Raw genomic sequence first — 25,122 nt, forward strand, 5'->3', positions numbered from 1 at the left:
CAACCAGATATCTGCGCTCCTCTAATTCTGCCCTCTTGAGTACCCCTGATTATAAATCGCTCAACCTTTGGTGGCCGTGCCTTCTGTTGCCTCGGCCCCAAGCTCTGGAATTCCCTGCCTAAACCTTTCCGCCTCGCTACCTCTCTTTCCTCCTTTAAGACGCTCCTTAAAACCTACCTCTTTGACCAAGCTTTTGTTCACCTGCCCTAATTTCTCCTTAAGTGGCTCGGTGTCAAACTTTGTCTTATAATACTCCCGTGCAGCGCCTTGGGGCGTTTTATTGCGTTAAAGGCGCTGTATAAATACAAGTTGTTGTTGTATGTGAATCAGTACTAATCTGGGTACTGAATGTTATACTGCTGCGGCAGAGCAGAACTGAAGGAAGATTTGACAATCCGAGCTGATGAAAGGAGAGAGAGAGAGGGAAGATGATCGGGGGTGGATAGGAGACAAAACTTGGAATAGTGGAGAATGGACTGGTTCCCACAGAAGTCAAACCAATCCAACCCGAATACAGATAGATTCAATGGAAGATTTCAGCCCTAACTGAAAAAGGTAAACTTGTAAATTTCAGTGAACTAACAAAATCTCCCTCCCTACCCCTACATGAAAATAAAAAAAGTGTATTTTAACCCATCAACTCCCACCAGGAGAACCGAATTGTGACCCACGCGGAAAATGTCTATGCCCGAGTTCTTCGGCAACATTTCAAATCTAATTTTAAATTTCTGACGCCATGAAACTGATAAAATAAAGCTGTAGCGTTTGTCTTTGAATGGCTCTGCGCTGGGTTTGATAAAGACACCTTCCAAAACCGTCCAGCAGTTGCTGGACAAACTCGTCGCACCTCAGGTTAGACAACAGAGCAGTACAAACAAGCCCAAGAGGCACATTAGTCCATTTAGCCTCTTATCAAGATATATTTTCTGCCCAGCGCTCAACTAAGAGGCCTCTGTTACTCTACAACTGACCAGTCGGTAAACAAGAGTATCACAGACTAACTGGCCCTTTGGGCGAGTGCCTCATCTCCAGAGTGGCAGAGATTGGGAACTCACAATGGGGAAATGAAGGGGGAGCAGGAGAACCATCACTCTAAACGTTGTGTGTTATTACATACATACGGATTAGGAGGAGTAGGCCACTCGGCCCCTCGAGCCTGCTCCGCCATTCAATAAGATCATGGCTGATCTGATTACTCCCTATTCCCGCCTAACCCGGATAACTTTTCACTCCCTTGCTTATCAAGAATCTATCTACCTCTGCCTTAAAAATATTCAAAGACTCTGCTTCCACCGCCCTCCGAGGAAGAGAGTTCCAAAGACTCACGACCCTGAGAAAAATTTCTCCTTATCGCCGTCTTAAATGGGCAACCCCTTATTTTTAAAACAGTGACCCCTAGTTCTAGATTCTCCCACTAGAGGAAACATCCTCTCCACATCCGCCCTGTCCAGACCCCTCAGGATCTTATATGTTTCAATCAAGTCACTTCTTACTCTTCTAAACTCCAGCGGATACAAGCCTAGCCTGTCCAACCTTGCCTCATAAGACAACCCGTCGATTCCAGGTATTAGTCTAGTAAACCTTCTCTGAACTGTTTCCAACACATTTATATCCTTCCTTAAATAAGGAGACCAATGCTGTACATAATACTCCAGATCAGGTCTCACCAATGCCCTGTATAACTGAAGCAATAACCTCCCTACTTTTATATTCAATTCCCCCTCGCATTTATTACACAGATACACTTTACTGCCGAGCTGCCTATGGCCCACATTAATCCATGGATTTTCTTCAAGGTTTCATCGATGTGGAATGACCGTGCTGAATACCCACATTACTACCGTGACTACACTTCATTAGCTCTAAAGCGCATTGAGACATCCGTTGGTCGTGAAAGGCACTATATAAATGCAAGTCTCTCTTTTTCTTTGAATTATGGGAAACCCCAACATCCTAGCAGACTGAAATACTACTCAAACCAGAACTTGTTGATAGTAAGCAAATTTATCTTGCTTAAAGAACTCTGTACAAATAGCAACTGTTTTTGAGATTAGCCGGCTGGCCCAATGAGCAATGGATTGGGTTGAATCACTACCATATTGGACATGTCTTGATATTGGGAAATATTTCTTGCGACTCATATATACAGGAAAAACAGGGCGATACCCAACATAAAGAACTAAAGGTGCAGGCACCCAAGACACTTCACCACACAAGACATTATTGAGCTCTGGATTCAAGAGTTAACAGTATGATGGAAAATAATTTGAGGGTCATACTGGCTGAAAATAAGAGAAATCTTACAAAAATAGGGTAGAGACATCACTATTAAAAAGTTTAAAACGGAGTAGCTACTCCCCCAATGGCTTGGTGAGTTTAATCAGTGAACAGCTGAGCCATACAACCCAAGAAGGTTGACGGGTCAATAGTCAAGATACGTTGGATTAGATTATCTTACTACTGTAATCACACTTCTGCAATGATTCATCGTGTTATCCCATGCAGACACCCAAATATCATAGGAGGGACTCATTAAAAGTCACAAGGCATTACAAATGCAGCTTCATCGGCCGTGCCTCAGTGGGCAGCACCCTCACCTCTGAGTCAGAAGGCTGTGGGTTCAAGTCCCACTCCAGAGACTTGAGCACAACAATCTCGGCTGACACTCCAGTGCAGTGTTGAGGGAGTGCTGCACTGTCGGAGGTGCCGTTTTTCAGATGCGACGTTAAACCGAGGTCCCGTCTGCTCTCTCAGGTGGATGTAAAAGATCCCATGGCACTATTTCGAAGAGGAGCAGAGGAGTCATCCCAGGTGTCCTGTGGCCAATATTTATCCCTCAAATCAACATCACTAAAACAGATGATCTGGTCATTATCACATTGCTGTTTGAGAGTTTGCCATGTGCAAATTGGCTGCATGAAAGGTGCTATATAAATACAAGTCTTTCTTCTTTCACAAATATAACTTATCAACTGTGTGCCTCCTTTAACATGAAACGAGTCCACCCCGCACTTGCTATCCAAGTTGTCAGGCTGCCGGTGAGCAAAGGGACTGACGCAGGTTGGAAACTTCGCAGTGATGCACCAATGTGAACAATAAAAAAACAACTTTATTTTTGAAAAAAAAAATCTATTTTGGGACATAGCTGCCTTCCTGATTTCTGCATTAAGGTTGATAAATGGCAAATCTTCAGCGTCAGCAGAGAAAAAAAACTTGCATTTATACAGTGCGACCATCAGACGTCTCAAAGTACTTTATAGCCAATGAAGTACTTTTGGAGTGTAGTCACTGTTGTAGGAAACACAGCAACCAATTTGCACACAGCAAGCTCCCACATCCAGCAATGTGATGATGACCAGATAATCTGTTTTAGTGATGTTGGTTGAGGGATAAATATTGGGGATAACTCCCCTGCTCTTCTTCGAAATAGTGCCATGGGATCTTTAATGTCCACCTGAGGGCAGACCAGGCCTCGGTTGAACGTCTCATCCGAAAAATGGGACCTCCAACAGTGCAGCACTCCCTCAGCACTGCACTGGGAGTGTCAGCCGAGATTGTTGTGCTCAAGTCCCGGGAGTGGGACCCACAACCTTCTGACTCAGAGGAGAGTGTGCTACCACAGGGCACAGACAGACACACACACACACAGAGAGAGACACAGACAGACAGACAGAGAGAGAGCTGTGGTGCCGCCTGCGGGCGCACCTGAAGCAGCGGCTCAGGGAGAGGGAGGGAGGGAGGGAGAGAGAGGGCCACCTGGGCCGCGCTTACCTGCCACCTGTGCTCCCGGCTCTCGACTCCTAGCGGGCTCGCGTCCTCTCCATTGTGTGCCGATACTGAAGCTGAAGCCTCCTTTCCCTTTGCAGCCACACGGGGACGCGGGTTGCCGAGGACGTCAGTTCCGAGCCGGCCTGCCAATGCTGGCGGTGGGGGTTACCTGCGGCCAAATGCTCACTTCCGCCAGTAACAAAGAGGGCGGGTGGCGCCTTCCTCTCCCCCCCCCACCTCACTCAATCTCCTTCTAAAATATACACACATATATAAAATATATCGATAAAAAATGTTACATTCTGTATAATGCAAAGTTTAATATGAATGCTATGCCATAATTACGGAGTAAAAGGATTCTTTCAGCATTTCTGGGCCACACGAACCACAATTATGGATACATTCCGATCCCAGCCAATCAGATCGCCGCTTTCCGCCCCCCCCCCTCCCTGCTATGATTGACACTTTCGCCGTCCAATCAGGGGCCTGCTGCGGGCGAGCGCGTGCTCCGGCTGGCGTTGCCCGGGATACCGGGTGATTGATGGGCGGGGGCTGGCCAATCAGGGGAGACGGGCCCGGAGTGGCTCAGCTGGCGGCGCGGGGCTGACTGTCTGTCTGTCTGTCGCGGATCGCTGGTGCTTCGCACAAAAAATCCACTCAGGTAAGAATGAGTGAGAAACACTCAAAACATTGCGGGCCAAGTGCACGGAGGAGGAAAGCTGTCAGCAAATGAGGCATGGGTTTGATTGCAAAGTTTTTGCATTGCAGTTTCTGCAATGCAATGACACAACTGATCAAATCATTCTTTTTTTTTGCTCTTTATACTTTTTCCCCCCCTCTATTTTAAAAATGTTTTTTTTGTATACAGCTGTTCTCCGTTGTAATGGACACCATTCTGGTCTGGCGAGGTAGTCACTGAGTGTCCTAAAATGTAAACAACAGGCCATTAATGCAATTAACTTTTTTTTCATTATATTTGCTCCATTATGTTAAATATAAATATTCTATGAGCCGTCAATGGACTAAATCTGCAAACAGCAAATTGCGAAGACAACAAACTTGTGCCAGGATCCTTTAAATGTTAATAATATTGAAGACATGCAATCTATTAATTAATTAATATATGACTATGGGGTCATAAGTATAAGATAGTCACTAATAAATCCAATAAGGAATTCAGCAGAAACTTCTTTACCCAAAGAGTGGTGAGAATGTGCAGCTTACTACCACATGGACTGCTTGAGACCAATAACACAGATGCATTTGAGAGGAAGCTAGATAAGTACATGCGGGAGAAAGGAATAGAAGGTTATGCTGATGGGGTGAGATGAAGAGGGGTGAGAGGAGGCTTGTGTGGAGCATAAACACCAGGATAGATCAGTTGGGCCGAATGGCCTGTTTCTGTGCTGTTAATTCTATGTATAACTCCTCACACAAAGTCAACATTTATTTTATCAAATTTAACAAAATAAGAAGAACCAAGATACTATTTAAAAAGTCAAATACCTGCTATTGTCTTGCATGTTATTAAACTGGCAACGTATCTGTGATGGTCACCTAAGTGAGGGGTGACTCGTTTGTATTAAACTGTTGTGTTATTTAAAAGATTAAAGCATCCCCATCATGCGACTGTGGCGCTCCTAATCAGACCCTGGAGCACATCATTGAGCACTGCCCTCAGAGGAAATTCACAGGCAGCCTACAAGATATCCACGCTGTTACACCGGAAGCTTTGGCCTGGATATCTGACTTGGATATTGACGTTTGATTTGCTTTGCGACTACCATACGAAAGAAGATTTAAAATTGGTTGTTACAAGTTTTTAAGAAAAGGCTAACCAACCCCGAGTTGTTGTGTTGAGTGGAGCTCAGACCAGCACACAACCTTCAGTGTTGTGAAATGGTTGGTAAGTAGTATGTGATTGCTGCTTGAGATGAACGGGGGCAGTGGCTGCCATGATCTGTTTTGTTTTCTTGCATTTTATGCAGTGCTTTTTGCATGCTTGGGACATTCCAACGCTTGGGTCCTTTGATAACACTTTCCCTCCGAGTCCGAAGATTGTCACCTCAACTCCAGGACTTGAGCAGATAATCTAAGCCGAACCTCTAGTGCATTGCTACGTTATTGGAGGCACCATCCTTCAGATGAACACCACCCGCCCCGCCCCCTGACTCTAGCGGTGGACCATGATCGTATTCAAGGACAAGCAGGGAGTTTTCCTGTTGCCCTGGCCACTGCCTCTCTCCCAACCAGTAACAACAGAAAACAGCTTTAAATGGTCATTCATCTCAGTACTGTGTGTTCAATCTTGTTGTGTTTATCTACGTAATGAGAGTTATTCATTGTATATGAAGTTGAGAAGTTTGAGAGATGCTATATAAATGCAATTTCTTCCTTCCTCACTCCACAATTAGTTAGTTTTACTTTAAATTAATGTCTTGGAGATATTGGCATTTTAATCGTGCATTCAGTATGTTTTTCTGTACCACTGTGAATTCAACTAGAAAATAGGTTGACGGTGTCTGACTGTAGTTCATTTAGCATCCTTATAGCCAGCAAAGCAAGGTGGTATTTTCAATCTGTCAGGGCTGGAGTCATGCGCTAACTCACTGTCTCACCCAGTTCCCCAGTTGTGTTATTTTAAGGCTCTCAATAATAAATGCTGAGAGACTCCGTGGCAGGTGCCAGAGAGGGGTTTTGAAGGTTGCAGTCATGATTGATGTAACCTTGTACTGTTACGAGATGATCAAGAGGAGGCAGATTGCCTTACAGTACATCATCAAGCCCGTTAGATCTTTAGGGTGGCCAAGATAGCTAACCCATATCAGTCACTCTTAGAGCAGAGTTAGACTCTTCAATATGGATTTCCAGAGAAATATCTCTGGGTAGATCTGGGAACTAGTTTACATTCCATTGAACTACCAGTACAAGGTGATGCATCACTCACTGTGACTTCCTGTAATACCGTTCAGCATGGCACAGCCCTTTACTTTATGTAATTGATTCCAACTCGTGATGGGGTGTAGCGGTGATTCCACATTCTAAAGCGAGTGTGTCAGTATAAAAAGAGAGACCTGCATTTATATAGCGCCTTTCACAACCTCGGGATGTCCCAGAGCATTTTACAGCCAATGAAGTACTTTTGAAGTGTAGTCACTGTTGTAATGTAGGAAATGATGACGGGACTCAGACCTGTTGTGATTCTTTAAGTCTGCCACATTTAACTTCTCTTTTTAATATCAATCTGGACATGTTTAAAATGGCACCAAAATGTCTAATTTCGACAGCACGCACTTTATTTTCACCAACAATAGCAGGAATTTTGAGTGGGGGGGGAAAGTTTATAATTTGCTATTTTTTATTCTTAAATAGTGTAATCGTGTTGTACACAATTCTTCTTGTACAGCCTTTTTTTTGGTCCTTCTGGATTTCCCCTCTCCTGAAGGCACTGCCAGGATTCTAGTATTTTGCCTAAGTGGCCATTCCTAGACTGTGAGTGTTGCTGGATCATCACAGATTGACCTGACGCTGCCCTCACCTGATGTCCACAGATGTGCAGTTCCCAGTGCGGATCAGTAAATCTTGCGCCCCAACCCTACGTCGGTAACCGAAGACCCCAGCATTGCATAAGAGCATAAGAAATAGGAGCAGGAGTCGGCCATACGGCCCCTCGAGCCTGCTCCACCATTCAGTAAGATCATGGCTGATCATTGACCTCAACTCCACTTTCCCACCCGATCCCCATATCCCTTGATTCCCTTGGAGTCCAAAAATCTATCAATCTCTGTCTTGAATATACTCAATGACTGAACATCCACAGCTCCCTAGGGTAGAGAATTCCAAAGATTCACCACCCTCTTGAGTGAAGAAATTTCTCCTCATCTCGGTCCTAAATGGCCGACCCCTTATCCTGAGACTGTGACCCCTGGTTCTAGACTCTCCAGCCAGGGGAAACATCCTTCCAGCATCTACCCTGTTAAGCCCCTTAAGAATTTTATATGTTTCAATGAGATCGCCTCTCATTCTTCTAAACTCTAGAGAATATAGACCTAGTCTACTCAATCTCTCCTCATAGGACAATCCCCCCATCCCAGGAATTAGTCTAGTGAACCTTTGTTGCACTCCTTCTAAGGCACTTATATCCTTCCTTGGGTAAGGAGATCAAAACTGTACACAATACTCCAGGTGTGGTCTCACCAAGGCCCTGTATAATTTCAGTAAGACGTCTTTACTCTTATACTCCAATCCCTTTGTAATTAAGGCCAACATACCATTTGCTTTCCTCATTGCTTGCTGTACCTGCATGTTAACTTTCAGTGATTCGTGTACAAGGACACCCAGGTCCTTCTGAATACCAACATTTCCCAGTTTCTCTCCATTTAAAAAATATTCTGCTTTTCTATTTTTCCTACCAAAGTGGATAACTTCACACTTCTCCATATTATATTCCATCTGCCATGTTCTTGCCCACTCATTTAACCACTCCATATCCCTTTGCTTCCTCTTTGTGTCCTCCTCACAGCTTACTTTCCCACCTAACTTTTATCGTCTGCAAACTTGGATACATTATACTCGGTCCCCTCATCTAAGTCATTGATATATAAGTTGTAAATAGCTGAGGCCCAAGCACTGATCCTTGCGGTACTCCTAGTTACAGCCTGCCAACCCGAAAATGACACATTTATTCCTACTCTCTGTTTTCTGTCCGTTAACCAATCCTCAATTCAAGATACAGGAAACTTTGTTATATCCGGCACCGACGGGACCGAGCTGTTGCCGATCTATCAAAACTGCCGGACATACCAGCGTTAATGTTGAAGCATACGGAGGTTTTCACCTCCATATCTGACAACAAACACTGTTGCTTAGCAACAGCTTCTAAACAGTCGGCCTGTACCTTGGAAGCGTCTCTGTAGCTTAGCAACAGCTTCAGAGAGACTTTCCAGAGCCTGACTGTTGGAAAAAAAAGCCACGAGAAGAAAAAAAAACTAACAAAACGGCTCCTGATTTCTGCCGGTAGATTGAGGTTTCCAGACATACAACCTCCGGATAAACCAAAGTCTCCTGTAATATATTACCCCAATCCCATAAGCCATAATTTTGTGTAATAACTTCTTGTGTGGCACCTTATCGAATGCTTTTTGAAAATCCAAATACATTACAGCCACTGGTTTCCCCCTTATTCATCCTACTAGTTACATCCTCTAAAAACTCTAACAGATTTGTCAAATATGATTTCCTTTTCATAAATCCATGTTGACTCGGCCCAATCATATTATGATTTTCCACGTGCCCTGTTATTGCGTCCCAAATAATAGACTCTAGCATTTTCCCTACTACTGATGTCAGGCTAACTGGTCTATAGTTCCCTGTTTTCTCTCTCCCTCCTTTTTTGAATAGCAGGGTCATGTTTGCTATCTTCCAATCCACGGGGACTGTTCTAGAATCTAGAGAATTCTGGAAGATCAAACCGTCCCCACCCCTCCCTCCTAAAGTTAATGGGTTTCCTCTGGATTGTTATGGTGAACATCCCACCTCTTCTGAAGACGAGGAAGGGGGAGGGTATGCTCACTCAAGCACCAGCACGCAGGTAAAGCTGTCTTCCTCAGAACTCCTTTACGTGGAGATCCAGATTTGATGACGTTCCTTCTGCTGGAACTTCATATCCCGAAGAATCCAAACACCAGCAAGATGCTTGGAGGAGGTTTCCCTTGACTAGGACATTCCCTGGATTCCAGCTCCCTCCTCCGACGTGCCTTGCCACCAAAAATGGTGCGGCATTCTGCCTCTGGGTTGGGACAGTCCGGGGCCCACAGATGAGAAGCACCCATAACCACTGAGGAATCCCTGTTTATAGGGATGTGATCGGCCATTTAGGACTGAGATGAGGAGACATTTTTTCACTCGGAGGGTTGTGAATCTTTGGAATTCTCTGCCCCAGAGGGCTGTGGCTGCTGAGTCATTGAGTATATTCAAGGCTGAGATAGATAGATTTTTGGACTCTAGGGGAATCGAGGGATATGGGGATCAGGTGGGAAAGTGGAGTTGAGGTCGATGATCAGCCATGATCTTATTGAATGGCGGAACAGGCTCGAGGTGCCGTATGGCCGACTCCTGCTTCTAGTTGTTATGTTCTCATGTAAACTGTAGCAGGCTCTCCAGTGCGCCTTGATGTCTGGGTGAAAATTGTTGCAGGGTGAAACCCGTTTCTGTAGGGGGAAGGGAAAATTTTAAGTCAAAAAGGCCGGACACCAGCCTAATTCTCAGGGCAGCTTGCACACAAAGTAATTCGAACTCTGCTCACTGGTCAAGGTTACACAGAAATAACAGCCCAAATTACTGTAGCTACAGCAGAATCCTGTGTGACAATGGGGGACAGTGTTCAGGGTAATAAGACGCTAACAAATCAAGCTGTTGCACTCCTTGTCCTCGACGCGGAACCAAAGCAGCTCAGATATACCTTGTTTTGTGAGAATTTGCATTTCTTGGAGACAGGACTGTTTGAGCAACTTGGAGCTCCCTTTAAAAGTTTTGACGGACCCCAGGAAAACTTAAAATAAAAAGACTTGGATTTCTGTCGCGCCTTTTGCAACCTCAGGACATCCCAAAGTGCTTTACAGCCAGTTAAGTACTCCTGAAGGGTTACTGTTGTAATCATAGAATGGTACAGCACAGAAGGAGGCTATTCGGCCCATCGAGTCTGTGCCGAATGTAGGAAGCTCGACAGCCAATTTACTTGGAGGTTGGAGAAATCGGCAGCGGTTCCTGCTCCTGATCGCTGTCCATAGTGACACCTGATGGAGAGTGCACATCAAAAGAGCGGACAGGATCAAACTGGGGTTGAATATCTTGCCAGTGCTCACTATTAAGGTTGGGCAAATTGTACTGACCAGGAGTGCCCTGGGTTCTGTACCTGGTCTGTACTGAGCTAACTGATTGTAGCCTGGATAGTACTGGGTGCTACAAGTGATTCCTGCAAACCCAGGTTAAGGCCATGACTGCACTGTCGGAGGTGCCGCCTTTCGGATGAGACGTTAAACCGAGGCCCCGTCTGCGTTCTCAGGTGCACTTAAAAGATCCAATGGCACTATTTCGAAGAAGAGCAGTTGAGTTATCCCCGGTGTTCTGGCCAATATTTATCCCTCGCTCAAAATCACTAAGGAAGATTATCCCTCAACCAACATAGCAAAGACAGATTACCTGGTCATTATCACATTGCTGTTTGTGGGAGCTTGCTGTGCACAAATTGCCGCATTTCCCACATTACAACAGTGACTACACTTCAAAAAAGTACTTAATTGGCTGTAAAGTGATTTGGGACATCTGGTGGTCGTGAAAGGCGCTATATAAATGCAAGTTTTTTTTTAAGGAGGGAATGGGCCAGGACCCCCATTCCTGATCAGCATCAAAACACCTGACCTGGATGGTGAGCATGTGATACTGGGCGAGGAGGGGATGGGGCTTGCTGTGATGGCTCCCACAGTTAAATAGGCTACAAACCTTCACTCTCTGGCTTCCTCATTGAGGTCGTCACTCAGGCAAAGTACCAGAGGTTCCATAACCCCTCTCCGCACCGCCCCCCCCCCCCCCCACCCCCCACCCAACAGGTGAAACCATTCCGTGAGTTACTGTTTCAGGAAGGGAGCTGGCAAAGGGAAAAACATTGTGCAGCATTATATGAATGTGGAGGAGCACTGTGTCTTTAATGATTTTGAGTAGGTGCAGAATGTGTGGCAGATTTCACACATTTATGTCAAGTTCACATGGACCAATTGAAAGAAATGTTCTTTATTGTGATGGGGCATTGTAGCCACTTTAGGGAGGGAACATGCCTGGCAGCAGCCAGCTCCACTTAAACCTGTCGAGATCACGTCTGCAAGTGGGTGCTGATCAGCTTTGTAAAGCATGTCATTATTTTGTGATTTACAAAAGGAGGTCAAATCAATGCCACCCTGATACGATCCCAGTCCAGTGCATTGTGCTGATGTTTCCCTGTAAAGAGCTTACTAGGCTACTAGATAAGGTGTCAGTGAGATCAAACAATGGCCCAGAATTTGCAGTCAACAGCAAAGCGAAACGAAGGCGTTCGCTTCTGGCCCTGAAATACGCTCCGCACAAGGACCCCGCGATCCCTGTGTCGAGAACTTCGGGTTTTCCGACCTTCGATTCAAATCGATGGAAGTTAATGGAGATCCGATAGCAAAATACTGCGGATGCTGGAAATCCGAAATAACAACAGAAAACGCTGGAAAAGCTCAGCAGGCCAGGGCAGCATCCGTGGAGAGAGAAACAGAGTTAACGTTTCAGGTCGAAGACCCTTCGTCAGAACTGGGAAAAAAAGCAGGAAACGGGATAGATTTTAAAGCAAGTGGGGGCTGGGGAAAGGGGGAGGGGATGAAAGAACAAAAGGGAAGGTCAGAGATAGGATAGAAAGCAGGAGAGATTGAGAGACATCGAGAAGTTAATGGGGATCCTCTTGTGCAAACTGCTGTGACGTCAGTAAGCCGTCTAAGCAGCCAATCAAAACGCAGAACTCTCACCAGACGGCGAACAAGGAAGTGAGCGAGCTCTTAAAATTCTAAACTTTTTGAAAATGTTGGAGAGGGCAAAACAAAGATCGGGGCTCTCACATGGGGAAAAGGCAAACCTGAAATAAAAGATGGAGAAACTTTAAAAAAAATCATACTTTTTTTTTGAAAGTTTTCTTAAAATTTAAATTTTTATTAAAATGGGCAAATTTCACACTGCACAAAATTAAAATGAGTTTTCCAAGCCTTTAACATTTGTTCAGCAGTAATAACGCTGTCAAAACCCCAGTTACACCGAATCCCTTTGCGTCTAACTTTTTAGTGGGGAATTTAACAGAGTAATTACTGTGGAAGAGCCGATGTTTTCGTCAGTTTGTGATTTTGGCTGATTACACAGATTGCCGACTCTTTTGGGGGGGCGGGGTGCTCAGTGCAGCCAGTGTCGGAGTTGTCAATGACTGACCGCAACCTCGAGATTTCCGCACGGGCCAAATCCCGAAGTTGCGGTCAGGGCAGCACGGTGGCATAGTGGTTAGCACTGTTGCCTCACAGCGCCAGGGACCCGGGTTCGAATCCGGCCTCGGGTGACTGTCTGTGTGGAGTTTGCACATTCTCCCCGTGTTTGCGTGGGTTTCCTCCGGGTGCTCCGGTTTCTTCCCACAGTCCAAAGATGTGCGGGTTAGGATGATTGGCTATGATAAATTGACCCTTAGTGTTAGGGGGATTAAATACGTGGGGTTACGGGGATCGGGTGGGATATGTGTCGGTGCAGGCTCGATGGGCCGAAATGGCCTCTATCTGCACTGTGGGGTTTCAGTGATTCAGTTTCAAAGGCGGAGTGACGGCGAACACTGCCAGTTCGCCGTCACCAGGAATGCAAATTCTGGGCCATTGTTGCAAATAAGCTGAAGCATTGCGACTGAGCTGTAGCTTCCACCCCTGGTCTACACCCTGCCAGCACTCCACCTTCGACCTCCACCTTTTATTGATACTGTGTAATTATTAACAAATTCTTATTTTTCACAAAGTAGGGAAGTCTCTGCATGCATTCACTGTTTTTTTGTTCTTCTTTCAAGGTAATGATCCCGTCACACTCTTGGACCCTTGGAGTTAATATTTTGCCAACACAGCAAACAGAAGCTCATTACAAAATCCAGCCATTCAGCAAAATAGACAAGAGAAACATCAAGAGGAATTAGACCGTGGCGTTTGGTTTTATTTTCTCCTCCCTCTCCTGTTAAATCTCAAAGTTGCAATTGTCCAATCTCTTAATCCAAAAGTACTTTACCTAAAAGCTCTATGCATCATCGGACATTCAGTACACTCTTATCAAACTTGTGTGTGCTTGATCTAATCACTGGGACAGAGACCAGTCGCTGTATAAATCCCACCACCACCAGTTAGTGCCCTGTGCGTCTGACTTAGCAGACAATTGCCAAAGGCTGATCAAAATGGCTGCTTACGGCTACTACAGGGCCAGTATCTTCACAGCCATGTTTGTGGGCTACACGCTGTATTACTTCAATAGAAAAACCTTCTCGTTTGTGATGCCCTCCATCATGGAGGAAGTGACCTTGGAAAAAGATGATTTGGGTGAGTACATAACCTTTTCTAGCTGTGAAATAATAAGACACTGCGAGAGAGATCTGCCCAGTCGTGACGGCATTAGAATGTCGAGGCTCTGACATGCAGTGTAGGGCCCATGGCTGGGTTGGGTTGGGCTTTGTCTCCAAGGAATGATGATGTCCTTCTATGGTCCTACTCTGCAATGGGAGTCACAGGCCTTGAGAGGGAGAGGAAAATTAGTTTTGCTGCATTGTTTAAGTGCCCCTGGGGAGGAGGGGGTATCAACCCAAAGGTGGAGATGGCCATGAGTTAGGCTGTCATGTCATCTGGAGGAGGGATTTCAGGCAAGAGTATTGGAAACGCTGAGAGGGAAAACATGCACTTAAACTGATGTAATTAATAAAATGTTGAAGTGAAAGTCAGACTCGAGTGTTGAGTGACTTGTAATGGGGATGACCTTATTTGCATGTCAGCTATTAGACTGCCATGAATAGCAGTAGCCTCTCTGTAGGCTTCCTGTTCTGCCGAGTGTTCTGCAGTAATTATCACTTTATATTTGCTTGTTATTCTCTGAAAAGGGCAATACAAGTTTTTTAAAAATATGTTTTTGAAACTTGGCTAAATCATTTTCATGCAACTGCACCGAACCATTCAAGGGGTTAGTATAATTATCGACTCGGTGCTCAGCCTTAGTTCTGCAATTTCCGAGGAAGCATGTTCCCAATGTGAGCTGTGGAAATGTTACAAATCCATGGTGGGGAAGGGTAGGGTGGTGGGGGGGTGGTAGGGTGGTGGGGGGAGGAGGTGGTTGGGGGTAGGGTAGGGTGGTACGGGGGTAGGGTAGGGTGGTGGGGGGGTAGGGTGGTGGTGGTGAGGAGGTAGGGGTAGGGTGGTGGGGGGAGGAGGTGGTTGGGGGGTAGGGTAGGGTGGTGGGGGGAGGAGGTGGTTGGGTAGGGTAGGGCGGTGGGGGGAGGTGGTTGTTGGGGGGTAAGGTAGGTGGTGGAGGGAGGAGGTGGTTGGGGGGATAGGGTAGGGTGGCGGGGGGGTTGGGGAAGGGTAGGGTAGGGTGGTGGTTGGGTAGGGTAGGGTGGTGGGGGGAGGAGGTGGTTGGGGAGGGTGTAGGGTAGCGGGGGTAGGTGGGTGAGAGGCGGTGGGGGGAGAGCAGAGAGAGATCTGATCCTGACCTCCTGGTTGATGGTTATAGAGTGACGTCGAATACCGACTGAACACTGTTTGAGGTGGGGATAATTCAAGGGGTGATAAATGGAAAGAAAGATAACTTGGAGATATTCCGGCCCTAAAATTATGTTTAAACGTTTAAAATAGAACAAGGAATCTGAAGATGCTGTTTGTTCAGCCCAGAGACAGCACGATAGTCTCAGCATAGAACGTAGGAACAACTTTGGGCTTTAGGAAACGTTCAGTGAGATTAGGGAATTGTACATTAATGAGAAGCGCGGTAAAGGTTGCAATCTAATCTGGATTTGTTTTATTCCTGCAGGTCTGATAACCAGTAGCCAGTCGCTGGCCTATGCTATTAGTAAGTTCATCAGCGGAGTGCTGTCTGATCAGATCAGTGCTCGCATGCTCTTCTGCTCTGGCCTATTCCTGGTCGGGATGATAAATGTGTTCTTCTCATGGAGCTCCACCGTCACTGCTTTTGCTGTGCTCTGGTTCTTTAACGGATTGGCCCAAGGCTTTGGGTGGCCCCCCTGTGGCAAAATACTGCGCAAGGTACGAAATCGCCATTCGAGCATCATGGTTAACTACATTTGAGTGGGAAATGTGTTTTGTGTTTGTCTGGGGGCACTAACTCATACTGGGGTGCAGCTCCACAGGGGGCTGACCATCTTCCAATACCTCGTCCACGTGTGACCTTACATTCCAAAAAAAATTGGCAGAGTATTTAACCATGGAGTATCACAGCTAAGCCTGATGTCCTCATTTATTGTCCACACACATGTGCACTTTCCACCAGGTGCCATAATCAGGAGCAGGAACCCGGACTGATTTAAAAAAAAAAAAAAAAAAATCCTTTTTAGCTGAAGGCAATTGAGACTAATTGTAGCACTCCTGCCACTAGCCCTGGCTGAGCACAGACTGGGAATCAAAATTGAGATCTTCTGATCTATATGGGAGCCAAAAATAGGAATTCTAAAAGCCAAAAAGGTCCCTGGGCACTTGGAAGGGCCGGGTCTGTCGTTTCCATTCTGTGTTTAAAGTATAGACAGAGTTGTGACTCCTCAAGTAGGATAACTTTACACCAAATAGGATTGCCCAATTTTCTTCAAAGAAAGTTGTAATGACCCAATCAGTGGCTGATCTGAAGCCATGCCATACTAGAGTGCCAGGAGCCAGGTCTGGGCCAGGGAAATGCCATGTGGCTAATTCCTGACCTCTCTTAGAGTCATAGAAATCTACGGCACAGAAGGAGGCCATTCGGTCCATCATGTCTTCTATACCACCTGAACAAACTCCCATGGGAAGGTAAAGTTGAGGCCCCCCCCCCCCCCCAACCCGCTGTTTCTCTTTTCCTCTTCCCCTGTGCCCCCCCCCCCCCCAACCACTAGAAAGAAAGGAATAGAGGACGTTTCAGATTTGACAACTCGCGCACGCTGAGCAACTGAAGCCAGCGAGCAGCTGGCAAATGACATCAGTCGAGGGCAGGGAATGGGTCGTTTGTCAGCCCAAAGTTGCAGAATGCTGGGCGGCATCGTTTAGGGGAGGCCTTATTACCTTATCACCTCTGACGGCAAGAGCAGTACCTGAGGCAACACTAAGATAAACAACAGAAAAGGGTTTGTGAGTGTTTCTGACCGGGAAGGATGAGGCTTGTGAAAGTCTAGAGCCAAGATGGTGAAGCCAACACAAGCGTCTCCTGTGGCAGCTGTTCAGCTTGGTTGTTTGCAGATTCCCCCTGACTCTGGCTGTAGTGGTTTAAGTTTTAATCCCACCTGTGTAGCCAGTAATGCACTTCCACCATATCTAGCCTGCGTGGCCTGATGCCAGAAAGGGCCCCAACCAGAATGACGACAGATCTGAATATCTTCTTCTTAGGCAGTCCCTCGGAACCGAGGATGACTTGCTTCCACATTAAAAATGAGTTCTCAGGTGACTGATGAGTCCAATGCGGGACCTGCAGTCTCTGTCACAGGTGGGATAGACGGTGGTTGAAGGGGCGGGTGGGTGGGGTGCTTGGGTTGACGTGCGCTCCTTCCGCTGTTTGCGCTTGGCTTCCGTTTGCTCCCGGCGAAGAGACTCGAGGTGTAACATTGTAGTGACTGTGCAACATAAACGTGACGACAGAAAACTTTGTGCTATCCGGCACCGACGGGACTGAGCTGTTGCCGTTCCCTCAAAACTGCCGGACAAACCAGCGTTAATGTTGAAGCATACGGATCTGGCAACAAACACTGTTGCTTAGCAACAGCTTCTAAACAGTCGGCCGTACCTTGGAAGCGTTTCTGTCGCTTAGCAACAGCTTCAGAGAGACTTTCCAGAGTCTGACTGTTGGAAAAAAAAAAGCCACGAGAAGAAAAAAAACCTAACAAAACGGCTCCTGATTTTTGCCGGTGGCTCGAGCTTGCCGGACATTTAGCCTCCGGATAACACAAAGTTTCCTGTATTTAGCAACAGGGAGAACTGGCTTGATTACAGATGTGCTTGGCAGGGGCCATGAAGATGAGTAGAAAAATAATCATTCCTCAGTCCCTGGGATGGGGGTCAGGGGAGATAATGTGACCTCTGTTCAGGTGCTGCTGAAATTCCCAGGGTCTGTAGTCCGTTTCCAGCAGACTGGCTGTGATAGAGAGATGACCGTTTGTAGAGTTTAGTTCCACGTCAGACCCTGCAAATCACTGCAAAGCCCACTTGTGGCATACTAGAAACTAATAATTGAGCTGGAGTGAGTTGCAGCCTGAAACACCATCTCGGGCCTTGGATAACACTCCCGCCTGCTTGCTGTTTATCCGTCAGCTGTGGCCCAGTGGGCAGCACCCCTCGCCTCTGAGTCAGAAGGTTGTGGGTTCAAGTCCCGCTCCAGGGACTTGAACACACAAAGCTAGGCCGACACTCCCAGTGCAGTGCTGAGGGAGTGCTGCACTGTCGGAGGTGCCGTCTTTCAGATGAGACGTTAAACCGAGGCCCTGTCTGCTCTCTCAGGTGGACGTAAAAGATGCCATGGCACTATTTTGAAGACGAGCAGGGGCGTTATCCCCGGTGTCCTGGGGCCAATATTTATCCCTCAACCAACGTAACAAAAACAGATTATCTGGTCATTAGCACATTGCTGTTTGTGGGACCTTGCTGTAAAGCGCTTTGAGACGCCTGGTAGTCGTGAAAGGCGCTATATAAATGCAAGTCTTTCTTTACTAGTTTCCAGTAGGGGGCCCAATATAGTGAACAGGAACAGGAACCCTGACTGTTCCCTGCTCCTTAGCCCAGAGTTGCTGACCTAAATATTGCAATTCTCACAGCATCGAAACATCGAGCTGACAGAAACTGTGTGGACTGTGGCCAGTTTCTTTCAATGTAGGAGTTTGAAACTTGCAGCCCAGCAAACACAACCTGCTTTTTTCCTAATTCTAACCATGTACTTCCTTTTTATAAAGCCACATGTGTAGATTGCATTATTCTTAATTTCCAAATCCTATGGAGCAGTGACTGGGTATAGTACCAGTATTATCTAAAATCCAAGTCGAGAATCCCGATTTAATTTTGGCCCCTCTGGCTGACTCTAAAGTTCAGGCTAAAGTTCAGTTCATGACATTTGCTGCTGAGGTATTTTTAGAGGCAGGCTGTGAGTTGCACATTCTGTGGCCATTGAGGGGATATTATTTTACTCCGTACAGTGTGAGCTGCATATTGCATCGCTCTGGTTTGTTTAGCAGTTGATTGAATTGGTGGCAGTTGTCACCATCCCAGTGACACAAGCCAGCACCCTGAAGCCAAACTCCACAAAGTCCAACCAAAGGCATGGCACCCTTTGACTGGGCATCGCTTGCCAATAGACTTGTGGGTTTTGTTATGTATCTTGTTTCTTGATCTGTCTCTCCTGTATGAATTGCTGCATTTATATAAAATTCTCACTCCTGGATTAATGCCATTTACATTTTTTTTTTAAATCATTAAAAAAGTTGCTACCCCAGAATTAAACGTTTTATCGGGAGGCTTTTCGAGCAGAGTTCCATTGACTGGTAGTGTGCGGGTCTATGTAAGGGATTCCCCATTTGGTGTGTTCACTGGGCCAGTCTGATACAGTGAGGCATTTCCCAGCAAGAAAAATAGAGGGTGCTCGATGCCAATTCACTAAATTAGGGCAACCTCTCTGGTCTAATCAGTGGGTAATTCAACATATGCCTCATGGAACCCTATTGAACCGGATACCTAGAGAGCAATGTGTTTGGTCTCCGTATGTGTCGGCCATTGTGGAAGTTTGGGGCTGCTGAAAAGCCAACTGCAGATGCATATCTCAAAAGCTATCCTGAAGAATGAGGTCTGCTCAGACAGTACCAGTATTTATCGATGGTTCGGGCCAAAGAAGTAAATACCATGGCCTATAATCACTCATCAGATGATAGAATGCCCTTCATGAACAATTTTTATGGAACTACATTTTGCTCCTTTTTAAGATGGAGATGAGGAGGAATTTCTCTCAGGGGGTCGTGAATCTTTGGAGCGCTATGGAGGCGGAGTCAGTGAATATATTCAAGGCGGAGATAGACAGATATTTGAGCTACAGGGGAGTCATGGGTTATGGGGAGCAGGCAGGAAACAGAGTTGAGGCCAAGATCGGATCAGCCATGATCTTATTGAATGGCGGAGCAGGCTCGAGGGGCTGAATGGCCTACTGCTCCTATTTCTTATGTTCTTAAGTTCTCCTTATACAGAGTTCATTAGTCGATTTCTAGGGGCAGCTGCATTGGCCAGAGAAGCTTTGGAGTATTGGATACAGTTTTGAGCACCATACTTCAAAACCCATGCGCATACGTTGAAGGGGATGCAGTGAAGATCAATCATGTGTGAAAGGGATTGGCAACAACAGCAGCTTGCATTTATATAGCGCCTTGAACATAGTAAAACGCCCCAAGGCGCCAGAAGAAAAGCTTATAGAGGTCTAAACTCTACAGTCAATGAGAAGATGGTTACGGGGAACTCCACTGAGGTATAAGAAGCATTAAATGGTATAAATAAGTTAAACGTAGAGTCTTGCATCAGGGTAAGTCTTAATGGTTCCCTCACATTTGTCCTCATTATGTCGATTTTCATAGAATCATAGAAATTACGGCACAGCAGGAGGCCATTCGGCCCATTGTGTCCGTGCCGGCTGAAAAAGAGCCATCCAGCCTAATCTCACTTTCCAGCTCTTGGTCCGTAGCCCTGTAGGTTACGGCATTTCAGGTGCGTATCCAAGTACTTTTTAAATGTGATGAGGGTTTCTGCCTCTACCACCCTTTCAGGCAGTGAGTTCCAGACCCCCACCACCCTCTGGGTGAAAAAAGTTCACCTCAACTCCCCTCTAATCCTTCCACCAATTACTTTAAATCTATGCCCTTGGTTATTGACCTCTCTGCTAAGGGAAATAAGTCCTTCCTATCCACTCTTATCTCGGTCCCTCATAATTTTATACACCTCAATTAAGGCTCCCCTCAGCCGCCTCTGTTCCAAAGAAAACAACCCCAGTCTATCCAATCTTTCCTCATAGCTAAAATTCTCCAGTCCTGGCAACATCCTCGTAAACCTCCCCAGTACCCTCTCTAGTGCGATCACATCCTTCCTGTAATGTGGTGACCAGAACTGTACAGGAAAGATGTGATTGCAGTATGATTTTGAAGGGGGCTAATTTTGTTCTTATTTGTCTAGTTCATCTTGAATTGGCTATCTGATAAACAATCGAGTCCAGTCTAATTTGCTCATCGTTGGAACAGACTGGCAGAAGCCTTGGAGCGGGAAGGAAGGAAATAAATTGAAACCTCAAATCAGACCAAAACGGGATTAAAAAGCCTCGAGTTCAGTTCAAACCCTGTGTATAATGTACGCATTCTTCACTTGGCTTGTGTTTTCCCCGCAGTGGTTTGAACCATCGCAGTTTGGAACGTGGTGGGCTGTTTTGTCGACCAGTATGAATTTGGCGGGCAGCCTGGGCCCACTCATCGCCACAACGATGGCCCTGAGCTACAGCTGGCGAGTAACCCTCTCCCTCTCTGGTTCCATCTCTATTGGGATGGCATTCCTATGTCTGCTCTTTATAATCAATGAGCCTACGGACGTAGGACTACCCAACATCGAGCCAGGCCCGAAGAAAGGAAGCAAGAAAGGTACAGTGTTTGTGCAGCCCTGGTCAATCATTATATCGTCGGGCCAGTTTATCCTCCACTTCTAGGCCTTTCCTCTTTCCCTGCAACTTTTTACTTCCTCCTCTTATTTTCTCTCTCTTACTGACCCATTAAATCAAACGGGATATCTTTTTTTATTTATTATTTTCCCCTCCCCCCAATTTTCACCCCTCCCTATCGAAGATATTGGGCAGGATTTTCATTGGGCCGTGGAGGCGGGATTGGAGGTGTGTGGGGGGTTAAAATCCCCAAATCGGGGGGGGGGTCCCACCCCCATCCCGCCTCCATGCCAGTTTCAAAGGAGGCGGGTACCTGACCCGCACTGGGACCCGCTGTGATGAAATATGCCGTTCATCAGGCACTGTATTCTCTGTTTAGTTTTGTTTCAGTTTCATTTCCCCTCCGGTACTGTATTGTGTGTAGGGCTCCGCCCATACCTGGCCACTACTTAAGCAGGCTGCACTGTCTCACAGACAGTGCAGCAGATCTTTGGATGGGAGACACTTCTCCACTGTGTATTACTTTCTTAGTTAATAAAAGCCTTGCTTTGCTCCGTTAACGCCGAGTCTCGGATTCATTGAGGCACATCACCCGCCTCCCTGAGGCGGGAAGGAGATTAGTGCCAATTAACTGCCGGTTAACAGGTAGTTAACAGGCAGTTTTTAACCTAATCCCTATTTTTAATGTTGAAGTGTGGGATTCCCGACGGCTACAAACCACGCCAAGTTAGCGAGGCGGGCCGTCGGGATGAAGGGCTTGGAGGGGTCGAGATGTCCGATGTTCAGGTGAGTGATGGGTGCATGAGTGCAGAGGTAAGCGTGTTTGGTGTGTGTAAAGTGTTTAAAGAAGTTTTACTTACATGTACTTACCTTTACAGCCTTCCTTCCTTCGTGTCTCGGGAGTCCCTCATCTCACCGGCACAGAAAGCAGAATGGCCGCGAGCTGTCAAAAATTGCAGCGTTCAGCTTTCTGTTCCGGGGGAGATCTCTAAATCATCCTGAGAGGAAGGAATTAACCTGGAGTACAGATTGTCAGTGTTTGATCGCTTCAAAAAGCTGTGAAACGCTGATATTTCATCTGTCAAAAGGTCTGTGACGTCACCTGTTGCTGGGTGGCCCTTAATTGGCCTGTTGAGCCCGCTGGGCGGGCTCAACAAGGTCAATCAAGTGAAAATCACATGGGTTGGCCACAATTCGATGGAGGCGGGACTACAACCCCGAAAGTTGTAGTCCCACCTCCTACCTGCCTCCTCAATGAAAATCCAGCCCATTGTCTCTCGCTGGAGTACAGCTCCATGGGCTGTAGGGTCATCAACAGCCCTACAGCATCTTGTCCAAGAGGTCCTTGTTCACCTATGAACGTAAACTCAGTATCGGTTGACTGTTTTACTTAAGGGGGCATCCCAGCGATACCAATGCTGCCCTCAGCTAATTTCCATACATGTACATTTTCGGAACAGGAGCAGGCCATTCAGCCCCTCGAGCCTGTTCTGTCATTCATTTAGATCACGGCTGATCTGTATCTTAACTCCAGTTACCCACCTTGGTTCCATATCCCTTGATACCCTCACCTAACAAGAATCTATCAGTCTCCGTTTTGAAATTTTCAATTGACTCCCAGCCTCAATAGCATTTTCCACTACCCTCTTGGTCACCCTGCAGCCATGTCTCCGTAATCGCAATTATATTGTATCCGTTTTCATCTACTTGCACTGTTAATTCATCTACCTTATTACGAATGCTTCGTGCATGCAGATACAGTGCCTTTAGATTTGTCTTTTTAACATTTTTAGACATCTTAACATTTTTTTGTACTATGGCCCTATTTGTCTTACCATTTTTTCTTACCCGGACCCTATTTGTTCGTGCACTCTTTTGTTTGTACGCTCTGTCCCTTCCTGTGCGAAGAAGTGCTTCCTGACTTCATCCAACAGGAGTGTTGTGGAGTATTTTAAACCAACACTCGACACAAGGTTTTAGATCGATAGTCAAGTTGTCTTTATTGCACCGGTGGGGAGACAGCCTGCTCTGTCTTAGCCAGATTTTTCCAAATTGGTACAGCAAACACTACATTTTTATACATTACAATACACATGTCCAGCTCATTCAAAATTCATTCCTGCCACCTGATTGGACCTTGGCCCGCATGCATCGTCACTGATTGGTTGCCTATGCCGCATTACATTAAAGTACCACCTTTATTATCGGAAAAGTGTATGTCCATTATCCCACAAGCTGTTGTTGCACCTATGACCTTTGTTTATGCCAGATGGGGTCTCATCAACATTGTACTTCTGACTCATTGTCCTCCTTTCCTGCCACTCTAGGCCTCTTTACTTCCAACTCATTGTTTTACTTTCCTGCCAGAACAGAACTTACATCCTCTAGGCCTCTTATGGTTCCACATCCGACTATTTGCAATTGTCTCTCAGTGACATAGTATGCAGTTCTAACACTACTGCTTAGGTTATCTCAACCGCCAGTTCAGCAATTTAGAAAAAGCTTACTACTGCAAAGACTTATTAGATTATTGTCTTTATTACACCATTCAGTGAAACTGCCAGCGATGTCAGTTTAACTCTTTCCCCACTGCAAGGAGTCACTGGATAGTGGTCAGAATCAAAATCCTGGCTAACTTTCTTCACTCTGCCCTGCCCCCAGCCCAGGGATGATGAGACCAAATGTGGCACTCCAACTGTTACATTTGCAAGAGGTCAGTCTGGTTTTCCATTTTAAAATAAGTCCATCTCAAGCATGGGAAAAGATTGGATAACATATTTTGTACATCAGAGTATCTTTTTCTTATTACAGTAAGACTACTGAGGAATCCAAATATTTGCCTCAAAAAATGTCTAGCAAAAACATCTCTCGTGGTGCTGCTGTCTTGTGGCACAAGATCATTTTTAATGAGGGGGAGGGGGGACATTCTATATTACTTAGATGGAAAGGAATCCAAACCGATCGCCAAGCAAAGAGCCCATCAATACCACAAACACCTTGCTCCCTCAGAAACCTGCAATAATGTCTTGTTGGCAAGTATATTTCTCTCTGAAATTCTAGTTAAAAAACATCTTGTTTTTTTCCGGGCATTTGTGTGAGTCACCTTCCCAGGCTTTGGGTGCACTCTGGCCCAGTACATCGTGTTCATGTACATCTGAGCATGGAATTATACTGAAAGCTGTCGGGCATCTTTTCATGGGACTTGTATAGACATGGGCTTCAGACACTGGCCTACAGAAACCGATTGTTGTCATTGAGCTTAACAATGATATTGAGCAGAACAAGGATGTCTTGCTGCAGTTGTACAGGGCCTTGGTGAGACCACACCTTGTGTATTGTGTGCAGTTTTGGTCGCCTTATCTGAGGAAGAATGTTCTTGCCATGGAGGGAGTGCAGTGAAGATTCACCAGACTGATACCTGGGATGGCAGGAATGACGTATGAGGAGAGATTGGGTTGATTGGGCTTATACTCGCTGGAGTTTAGAAGAATGAGAGGGGATCTCATTGAAACTTATAAAATTCTAACAGGACTAGATAGACTAGATGCAGGAAGGATGTTCCCGATGGCAGGGGAGTCCAGAACAAGGGGTCACAGTCTAAGGATAAGGGGTAAGCCATTTAGGACAGAGATGAAGAGGAATTTCTTCACCCAGAGAGTGGTGAACCTGTAGAATTCTCTACACAGAAGGCAGTTGAGGCCAATTCATTAAATATATTCAAGAAGGAGTTGGATATATTTCTTAAGGCTAAGGGGATCAAGGGATATGGGGAGAAAGCAGGGACAGGGTACTGAATTTGGATGATCAGCCATGATTGCATTGAATGGCGGAGCAGGCTCGAGAGGCCGAATGGCCTACTCCTGCTCCTATCTTCTATGTTTCTAATGTTAAAGTATGTCAGTTGACGAGTGACCGTTTTCACATTAA

At 46.0% G+C, this 25,122-nt stretch overlaps 2 protein-coding genes across 3 annotated transcripts in view; one reads left to right on the forward strand and one right to left on the reverse strand.

Annotated features, from left to right (window-relative positions):
* Positions 1-4,140, reverse strand: part of LOC147100311 (proprotein convertase subtilisin/kexin type 7-like) — a 262,793-nt gene extending 258,653 nt beyond the window's left edge. Inside the window, exon 1 of the mRNA XM_085967871.1 lies at positions 3,772-4,140. The gene's annotated coding sequence lies outside the window, so the exon portion shown is untranslated. The remainder of the gene's footprint in view (positions 1-3,771) is intronic.
* Positions 4,141-4,320: 180 nt separating this feature from the next.
* The window catches only part of LOC147100312 (glucose-6-phosphate exchanger SLC37A4-like), a 33,300-nt gene continuing 12,498 nt past the window's right edge, over positions 4,321-25,122 (forward strand). For both annotated transcript variants that reach the window (XM_085967872.1, XM_085967873.1), the window contains exons 1-5: positions 4,321-4,429; positions 5,375-5,674; positions 13,373-13,889; positions 15,364-15,596; positions 20,932-21,178. In XM_085967872.1, coding sequence (XP_085823998.1) covers positions 13,748-13,889; positions 15,364-15,596; positions 20,932-21,178 — 622 coding nt within the window. In that variant the 5' untranslated portion in view covers positions 4,321-4,429; positions 5,375-5,674; positions 13,373-13,747. The remainder of the gene's footprint in view (positions 4,430-5,374; positions 5,675-13,372; positions 13,890-15,363; positions 15,597-20,931; positions 21,179-25,122) is intronic.

This window comes from Somniosus microcephalus, chromosome 26 (genome assembly GCF_052327205.1).
Source record: "Somniosus microcephalus isolate GS21.2 chromosome 26, FLI_Smic_1.0, whole genome shotgun sequence".
NCBI classification, from domain to species: domain Eukaryota; kingdom Metazoa; phylum Chordata; class Chondrichthyes; order Squaliformes; family Somniosidae; genus Somniosus; species Somniosus microcephalus.